The sequence below is a fragment of the Camelina sativa genome, chromosome 20 (genome assembly GCF_000633955.1).
Source record: "Camelina sativa cultivar DH55 chromosome 20, Cs, whole genome shotgun sequence".
NCBI classification, from domain to species: domain Eukaryota; kingdom Viridiplantae; phylum Streptophyta; class Magnoliopsida; order Brassicales; family Brassicaceae; genus Camelina; species Camelina sativa.
Window position 1 is genome coordinate 27,902,860 of NC_025704.1, and position 10,310 is coordinate 27,913,169.

The window sequence follows — 10,310 nt, forward strand, 5'->3', positions numbered from 1 at the left end:
AAAACAAACCAATAAAACTACATTAAAAGAAGAGAGATCCGAACAACTATATCAAAGAATAACAGTAGATGTCCAAAGATCTAATAAAGGACATTATTATCACGAACAGATCTAAAAGAGCAAGTGTTAAGACCTAAAAAAATTCTGACATCAAATTTGAAATCGAAACAACAATCTAATAGCTAACACAAAATTGAAATTGAAATCAAAACAAAAATACAGAAACAAGCTTACACGATGGGAGAAAAAGACTTTATTATCACGAACAGATGTAAAAGAGCAAGTGATTAAGACCTAAAAAAATTCAATTTATAACGGCGGAGGAGAGATTTGCTTTATATCTCCTAAAAATTCAATTGCTCAATACGATGGGAGAAACACTTACACGAAGGGGGTAGAAGAGACGACGAACTAAAATAGAGAACTAAGACGACGGGAGAAACAGTGATAACGGCGGAGGAGAGATCCGACCGGAGAAGGAGAGATGTCTCCGGAGAAGAAGAGACGAAGACGAAGACGATGGGAGAAACAATGATAGCAGCGGAGGAGAGATCCGACCGGAGAAGGAGAGATGTCTCCGGAGAAGAAGAGACGATGACGAAGACGAAGAAGGTCGACGGCGAAGGTATAATAAGATTGTCGGTATACTTATAAAACAAGGGCAAAAATGTCTTTAAAAAATAATTGAAAGGTATAATTAAAAATGATCATCAAAGAGGGTATTATTAAAAAGGGGTATCAAAGAAAGGGCATTAGTAACAAATTCTCCTTATCTTTCCTCCTTGTTCACTTTCATTATATTTATTTGATTTATTAGAATTTCTATTTATTATTAGTGTTCCTCTCGATGTTTTTAAACCCGGACCGAACCGGTCGGTCAGACCGCTCCAACCGCGACCCGGTAGACATTCCGGTACGGATTACTTCTAAAAACTGGACAACTAAAAACCTGCAAAAACCGGAAAAATCCGCTAAAACCCCGTGAACTGGTGGTTTAACCGGCGGGTCGGACCAACAGGTCTATATCAAATTAAAATATTTAATTTTTATCACATTTTTAAAATCAAACCAAATTAAAATTAAATGTTGTTATTTATCCAAAAATCACTTAGTTATTTTCTCTAATCATCTAAAGTTTAATTTTAGTTGTTAGTACTTAACTATATATGTTTTGTTCATATATTTATAGAAAAGTAGACGTTATATTCATAAAATGTAAACAAACCAATAAACTCATTGACCCGTGGTTCAACCGGTCCGACCGGTTGACCCAATGACCCGAAAGACTTCCGATTCACCTTCCGGTCCGGTTTTAAAAACATTTTCTCTTAACAAAACAAAGGCCTACCTACTGGTAACCATTAGAAGAACACACAAAAAAAAAACTAATGCAGAATGGAATCAACAGTTTTTGATGAATAAAATCTGCACAGGTAACCAAACAATAAAAATGTCTTTTAAAATATATTAAATATTAAATAAATCAAATTTCAATAAAAAATACTTATATTATTTTTAATGTATATATATAATACGTTTTACATTTGATTTTAGAATAAAATTTGTACATTAAATTTTAGATATAAATAATTAATATTAATAATTAATATTAACATACAATAAAATTTAAGAGTAATTTAAATTTGTTTTACTATTCATACAGTTTTCAAATACAGTTTTAAGATTAGTTTAACATAAAATTCCTTTCAGAAATATTTTTCCTGTCAATACATTGTAAAAATATGAAAGTTTTATATTACAAAACTGAAATTTTAATAATAAACATATTTTTATTTATTTTAAAAATAAAATAAACGAATTTTAATATTTGTTCTTTTTTTTTGTTCCATTTGTTCCTCATCAATTTTGGGGAGGAACATTTTTGTTATATTGTTCCTTATTTTTTGAAGAATGTAGGGGAAAAAATATTACTTTCAAATGGGAGAAAAATTGTGGAATAGAGAGGTATGATATTCCTCCTCATCTTTTTTCCTAAATTTTGGTCACTAGTTGATGCCAAAAGTCTTAATTAAGGAAATAATTTATGTAGATCAATCAATTTTAAAATTATTAATTTTAACATTATATTACAGTTTTTTAACTATAACATCTAAACCCTAACTATTTTTTATAAACCCAAATCGATATATAATTTTGTTTAATTGTAAAATATAAACCCTAACCACTCTTTTGTAAACTCAAACTGACATATATAATTTTGTTTAATTGTAAAATCTAAACCCTAACCACTCTTTTGTAAATCCAAACCGACATATAATTTTGTTTAATTGTAAAATTTAAATCCTAACCACTCTTTTGTAAATCCAAACCGATATATAATTTCGTTTAATAGTAAAATCTAAACCCTAACCATTCTTTTACAAATCCAAACCCACATATATTTTTATAAATAATAAAATTTAAACCTTAATCATCTTTTATAAAATCAGATCGACATAATTTTGATAAAAAATCTACATAATTTGTTTCTTTAATTTAATTTGTTTTGTTTTTTTTTTTAATTTTAATTTTGATTTATTTTTGAAATATGATATGACATGGTATATTGTTGTATTTTGATTGTTATATTTTGACATGGTATATTGTTTTCTCTAGTCTCTGACAAAGCAAACCCTAGATTTCGTCTACGATGGCTTCTCACAATTTTACCGACAAAACTATAGTTTTCAGAAAATTGCAAGCAAAATCTGAGAACAAGGTATGCTTTGATTGTAATGCGAAGAATACAACATGGGCATCGGTTACAACGGGATTTTCCTATGCATCGATTGTTCAGCCATTCATCGGAGCCTCGGTGTTCATATCAGCTTCGTCAGGTCAACGAATTTAGACTCATGGAGCCCTGAACAGCTCAGGGCAATGATGTTTGGTGGCAACAACCTCGCTCAGGTGTTCTTCAAGCAACATGGATGGACGGACGATGGCAAAATAGAGGCTAAGTACACGTCGTCAAGAGCGGCTGCTTTGTATAAGTAGATTCTTGCTACAGAAGTTGATAAAGTCACTGCAGAAGAAATTAATGCTGCCCTACCATCATCTCCTGTAGTTGCGAAAGCTTCTAATGAGGTTTCTTCTTGTGCTGTCAAGGAAGAGTTACCTCCTTCTAAACACGAAATTACCAGTGCCACTTCTTCTACTCCATATGTGCCAAGTACGTTTAAGAAACTTAGAACTATTTGTTGGAAATAGATCTAGAAGCAGCCACTTTTAACCTTTTTTACTTCTTACTTCCTTAAAGTGTTCTTACAGACACACAAACATATTTATATGACATCTTATCTTAACCTAGATACCTTATCTTAATTGTTTCATTTCACCAACACAAAATACAACAACTAAACCCATTAACATATATATGGGCCTTCACTAACTTCTGGCCCAAAGCCTTTTACTTCTTTCTTCTTCTTCCTCCACGACACAACACTTCTACAACTCTTCTTCTTCTTCTTATGCTTCTTCCTCTTCTTCTTTTCTCCTACATCTGCTTATGAATCTCTCTGCTCTTAATCACCTCAACATCTTCTTCCTTCATTGTCTCTTGTTCCTTATTGAGCAAAGGATCAACTTCCAACACTCCCTCTTGATCCTTTTGCTCAATCCCCAAAATCTGACCTAAGAAATTGATTCTCTTTGTTTCTGCAACTTCTTTGATTTGGTTCTTAATTCCTGGTCCTATGCCTCTCAGGATATCAGCATAGCTCACCGGTAGGTTCTTTTGCTCCCTCATTGTCTTTATCTCGCCAATCTCATCAGGTTTGATATAACTCTTCATTTTTCCGGATCTGGCCATTTGCTTGAAATCTCTTGCATTCTCTTCGACCTTGACTGAAACCTGATGCTTGTTCTTGTCCTGCAGGTTCTCTTGCAAGCATTGCAAGCCATAGATCCCTTCTGCAACATCTACACAACTCACAGGTAACTTATCTTTCTCCCTTATTGTTTCATTCTTTACCTTAGCAATCTTGATTGAGTTTGACCCAGATTCTGATCTCATCATGACTGATCCCTTGTTTTTGCCATGTGTTTATGCAATCTGAGGCTTCTTATTCTGCATGTTAGTCTCATTGCAAGTCGAAGCATCAATCTCCATTTCATGTGAGTGTCGTGAGCTTGAGTTCTTCTTTTCTCTCTCCCTCTTCTCCTTCTTTTTCATATCTCGAGTCTTCCTCTTGTTTTCTTTCTTATTTGCCCTTTGAATTCGATTTCTCTCCATAATCTTTAGCTTCTTCTTCTCTCTCTTGACGTAATTCAACTCTTTCTCCTGCAGGTACCTGTCTGCAGCAACCTTCACACAGTCTCCATCTCCCTCATCAATTGTGATGATCTCTGGTCCATACACTTCAGGTATAATGCTTGAATTTCTCTGTTTTCCTTTCATAGATTGTTTGAGCTTCAGAGATTTTAGAACATTAGCTTTTTGTTGATTGTTGCAGGATGAGTGATCTATGGAGTCATCAGTCTGGACCTTGCTCTTGTTAATCTCTTCTGGTTTTGATGGTAACTCTGATTTCTCTTCTTCAATTCGCTTATGTCTTAACAAGGCCTTGACACATTCTGATTTTATACTATCTGAACCGTTTTCCTTTTTCAACGCTGCTTGCAATCCTTTATGTTCCTTCTTAGTCTCAACATAAGCATCATATACGTCCAATAGCTCTTCCATGCTCGGTGACTTGTTCTTCCTCTGGTTGGAATTCTCTTCGCACAACACCTTGAGATCTTCAGTTTCATGCTCCATGATTGCAGCATCCTCCTCTCTCTGAATCACAACAGGTTCGTAATTCATAATCCCAATGAATTCATTTAGAATCTGACTTTGTTGATTTTTGGATTCTGATTCTACACACTCTACCATCAGACACTTATTCATTCTTTGATGGCTGTTACTAGATTCTCCCTCTTGGTAGTAACCATTTACAGTAAGATTTATCACTTCTTCAATCTCACTGTTTTGAGATTGCAGTTTTGCAGGCCCAGTTTCTCCAGATTCTTCCACATACCCTCTAGGTCTTGTTTCTGCCTTCTCTTGTGATGTCTCTCCTTGCTTTCTCTCTTTCTTCATTTTCTGAAACTCAATAGAATAACATTCATCTCTCATGGGTGCCTCTAGTATCTTTTGTCCTTCTTGACTAGTGATTATGCATCCTGATGAGTTGAACATCATCCCGTAGCCACTCTTCATCAGTTGAGGAACACTTAGATAGTTGTGTTTCAGGCTAGGTACATAAAGAACATCCCTTATTGTTCTTTTACCAGTCTCAGTCATTACAGTGACTGTACCTTTTCCTTTAGCTTGAATAACATCATCATTGCACAACCTTACACCTCTCCTAATGTTTTTGTTCAACATAGAGAACCAGCTTTCTTCTTTGGCCATGTGACATGTAGCTCCACTGTCAGTCAACCAGATATTACCATTGCTTGAGATATGGTCATGAGTTGCTGTAAACAATCCTTCTTCTTGGTTGTCTTCTTCTTGGTCTTTTCTGTTTATTGGTGTTTGACTTTGTTGTTCTGCTTGAGCTTGCATCTGGGTTTGATTGTGCTTGAGTCTGCAGTCTCTAGCATAGTGTCCCAGCTTTCCACAAACAAAACAGCTTCCTCTAGGTCTGACTTGCATGTTTTGTTGTGTGCTTGTTGTCTTGTTTTTGTTGTAGTAGCACTCTTCCTCACTGTGATTGTTTTTCCTGCATATGCTACACCACTTTGACTGAGATGATTCTGACCTGAATGTGTCTTGCATATTTTGAACATTTTTGAATTTCTGAAACCTTGCTGCAAATGCACCTTCTGCGTTTCCACCATTTCTGTCATCTAATCTCTTCTCTTGTCCTTGTAGGGAGTTGATTACTTCAGCCACAGTTACAACTGCAAGGTCCTTTGTCTGTTCTATGACCCCCACATAGGAGTCAAACCTTTCTTGAAGTGAGCACAAGATTTTAGGCACCACAATAGATTCTGCCATTTCTTCTCCATGAGCTCTCATCTCATTTACCAAATCTGCGACTCTTCTAGCAAAGTCTTTAATGGTTTCTCTTTCATCTTGTTTCAGGTTGTAGAAGTTTGCTCTCAGCCTCTGTAGCATTATCATGGAACCTTTTGAGTCACCTAGGAACCTTAGTTGAAGTACATCCCATGCATCCTTTGAGGTTTCAGTGACAGATAAGTGACTACTAAATATTTCTTCAGAAACAGCGCTAAACAACAACCGTAAAGCAGTTTGATCCTTCATCTCTAACTCTTCCCAGTCTATCATTCTTTTCTTTTCATCTTGTGTGGGAGTAGTTAACTTAGGTGATATTGGGATACCTTCTGTAACTACCTTCCATAAACCCTTAGACTTAAGTATAGCCTTCATCTTTATAACCCATAGACTATAGTTCTTTCCATCAAACACTAGAACCACTTGAACATTCTGCATTTTTATCTTACGACTAGTTGCAGTCTTAGAGGTTACCTGATTTTTGCTTCTTCCCTTTTTTTTTCTTTTCTCGTTTCCTTTTGCTGTGCTCTTGTGAACCAGCTTGTGCCTCTAACTTTCTTTTGTTTCTTGTGCAGGTTCCAGGTCACCAAGAACGTTGAAGCTCTGATACCATGTTAGAAATAGATCTAGAAGCAGCCACTTTTAACCTTTTTTACTTCTTACTTCCTTAAAGTGTTCTTACAGACACACAAACATATTTATATGACATCTTATCTTAACCTAGATACCTTATCTTAATTGTTTCATTTCACCAACACAAAATACAACAACTAAACCCATTAACATATATATGGGCCTTCACTAACTTCTGGCCCAAAGCCTTTTACTTCTTTCTTCTTCTTCCTCCACGACACAACACTTCTACAACTCTTCTTCTTCTTCTTACGCTTCTTCCTCTTCTTCTTTTCTCCTACATCTGCTTATGAATCTCTCTGCTCAATCACCTCAGCATCTTCTTCCTTCATTGTCTCTTGTTCCTTATTGAGCAAAGGATCAACTTCCAACACTATTGGTGCTAGACGGGCAGGAAAAACTGGTGGTCTTGGTGCACAGAAGCTTACTACTAAGGGGAATCTCTACGACCAGAAACCGGACAAAGTTATTCCTGCTACTTCTTTTAAGGACCACTTGCGATCTCAAGGACAAAGCGGTGCTGATGCACAAGTTCTTAGCCATGTTGCTCCACTAAAGCCTTCATCAATTTCCAGCTCTTTGAATGTTCAAGTTGAAGAATCGGTTGAAGCAAGAAAGAAGTTCTCAAACGCAAAGTCCATTTCTTCTGCTCAGTTTTTTGGAGATGAGAAATATATATCCGATAATCTTCCATCAAAAACTACCCTTGAGGTGAATAAAGACATGTGGTTATCACTGAGCCAAGTGGTCAAAATCAAGGATAAGCTCGTTGGGGTAATACTTGGAGCTGATGTTTGTGGCCTCCGAAAGGAAGTGACAGAGTTAATGCAGAAATTACATGCACAAGATGCTGACGGCATCCCTATTGTCACCCGTCGGGACTGGGTCCACAAAGTGTGTGACCAAATCACAGAGATTCCATGCCACATCTATTTTCTCCCCATATATGGAGACATACTTAGGAGTACCGAACAGGATATGTGTGCCCTAATGGATGAACTATATGGGACGGAAGTGGAACCTGATTCTATTCTTGCAATAGCAGATTAAGCGTTTACTGTCAGAAGAGAAGGGAATGAAGAAGCAAAATGGTATCTACTACGAGGTTCACTCTTCCTGTAAAAACGTAGTGAGGAGAAAACAAAATATTGAATCAGAAAAAAATACAAAAATACGTTTAAAAACACCATACATTTGTTAGCACAAAACTAATACAGTACTTATTTTAGTGAAAATAAATACCGTACGTCCGTACCTACAAGGATAATTTTTTACTAAAACTCTATAAGGATTAAGAATTTGGTTCTTTACACAGCTAAGCTGAAAAGAATTAATAGAAACCACAGAATCTGGTCGGGAAAGAATAGAAGTAAGGTTTAGAGTTTTCTATCTCATGCAATGTGTTGAGCCATAGCAAAGAACTTGGCATGTTTCATCTTGCAGAGCTCATACAGAATAAAAGCCAAACACTTGGAACCTAATTTCGTTTCCACGACTTTTGCGTTGCAACCCGCACAACCACACCTTAATCTACTTTCCCCTTTTTAAACAAAAAAATTTGCCATTCAACAATCTCAACTAAAGTTTTCTTTTCAGTGAATCTGCCATTGTTGTAGTTTTTTTTTTTTTTTTTTTTTTTTNACAGTTCTACAAAAAAATTACTGAACAGAAATAGAACAATTCGCAAACTACAATCTTAGATTACTTTGTATAATAATGACAGGTGAATAAGCAATACCTACAAATATTCACATAAATAGAGAAGAGCAAGCAAAGGAGAAGACTTTTTAAAGTAACTAACAAAGACAAAACAAAAACAAAAGAAAACTCGTACATGATATCTATAATTTGTTGATATATATATATGATTGCGAGATCCTGCAAAAGCATATGCTTCAAGGAAAAAACTAGCTAGCAGATGCAGTAGGCAGCAAAACTTGTTGTCTGGATTCATCAAAACTTCGATTTTATTCCATTCTCTGCTTCCCCATGATAGGATTATATGCAACATTTCTGAATCGAGCCATCGGATTCCCTGATATACAATAAATCATAACAATGAGAAATCTATGTGCTTTCATAAATAGTGAAAGACATTTGTAAAGATTACACAACGTAAATCCCAATTTCTGTTATCAATCTATGATCACAAATGCTTAACTAGACATTAAATGCAATGCAGTAAGATGTAGCAGTGACACCTAAACTCATCTTCAAAGCTTTACCAATGCAGAAAGATCAAATCCTAATGGTTTCCACAAGAGGGAAGGAAATCAATTCTTCTTGCCAAATGATGTTCTCAAATGACTTCATAAACAGCTGATTGGTATTCTCAAGCTCCTAATGTTGTTGATAAGCTATTATTACCAATGCAGGCACAAGGAAATTGATTCTCGCATAAAAAGCTTTCTCATTTCACTTCATAAACAGATTAGAGGACAGGAGCAATATCTTACCTCAGATTCCGACTTAAACCGTACAAGCTAGAACGAGTTCATTTCTAGGCAGTAAGTCCTTCTCTTAACAAGCATCTTAGCAGCCGTCTCATAAGGCTCTTCAAAAGCTGAAGATACCCAAGAGATATCAGAAACTTCCTTTTTCGACTCGCTAGGTCTTATCGCAACCAAAGTCGCACCTTTTAACACAGTTCCATCAGGCAACTCCAAAGTTGGCGCATACCAAAGCCTCATGTTCAGAGCAGGCACAAGTGTCCTCTTGGAAGCAGAGGAAGCTGATAATGGTTTCACCCTAAGTTCTTCTAGCTGATCTCTGTTCATACAAAGCACACCTTGCCCATCAGAATCAGTGAGAACTAAACTATCAAGCGTCTTATGTTCCGCGATGATCGGCTGTAACAAGTAATGTCGTGCAGATGCAGCAATCAAAGAGCTAATAGTCCATACAACACGCAGTTTCAAACCTCCGTTTGTGTAAAACGATTCCGGTATACTCCCGTTATCGTCAGAGGCAGACGCTTCAACGATTGTAGTATCACAAGCTTGAGAATTTCTCATTGGATTGGGTTGAATCACAGAAGAAGCACCGAGAATCACACAATTATCAAGAGTAGAACCAAATTCAGCTCTCCATTTCAACAAAACTCCATCATCAATCCCTAATTCACCACTAGGAAGCTCAATACGCAAGTAACGAATCTCATCGAAGTTTTTCAAAACCTGCGTAGGAGAATGATGCGTAACACCTCCTTGCTCGATCTCTCCACCTTCATCATCACCACCACTAATAGACAAAGAAGACGATCCAGAACCACCGCATGAAGATCTCTTGGTACCAAGGAATTGACCTAAAGCTTGTAACGGCTTCACAATGCCACCGACAACAAGACGGAATATAGCGGAGAACGATCCGGAAGAAGCAGCGGAGCGAGATTTGATTGACGATAGAGACGACGAGTCGTCATCGGAGATGACGCAATCGACACGAACGACGACGTTATCGACTTGAGGAACGAGAGAATGAAATCTTCTAGAGACGACGCAGCATCGTCCGAGAGCTTTGACGTCGCCGATTTTGTTGAAAACGAGGAGGAGGATTGAGTCAGGGAGACGATCGAAGTGGTCGATTTCTAGGGTTTGAGGTGGTTCGGGATGGATCCGTGACGGTGGATCTGAGCGGTGGACAATAACGGCCATGGATCTATGAGAATTTTAGA

The 10,310-nt window shown here is 36.7% G+C and overlaps 1 protein-coding gene and 1 pseudogene across 1 annotated transcript in view; one reads left to right on the forward strand and one right to left on the reverse strand.

Moving 5' to 3' along the window:
• Positions 2,631-7,723, forward strand: LOC104772891 (annotated as a pseudogene).
• LOC104771878 (F-box protein At5g46170-like) overlaps positions 8,318-10,310 on the reverse strand; it is a 2,456-nt gene continuing 463 nt past the window's right edge. Inside the window, exons 2-3 of the mRNA XM_010496483.2 lie at positions 9,094-10,310; positions 8,318-8,672 (exon numbers count right to left, since the gene is read on the reverse strand). Coding sequence (XP_010494785.1) covers positions 9,121-10,290 — 1,170 coding nt within the window. The 5' untranslated portion in view covers positions 10,291-10,310 and the 3' untranslated portion in view covers positions 8,318-8,672; positions 9,094-9,120. The remainder of the gene's footprint in view (positions 8,673-9,093) is intronic.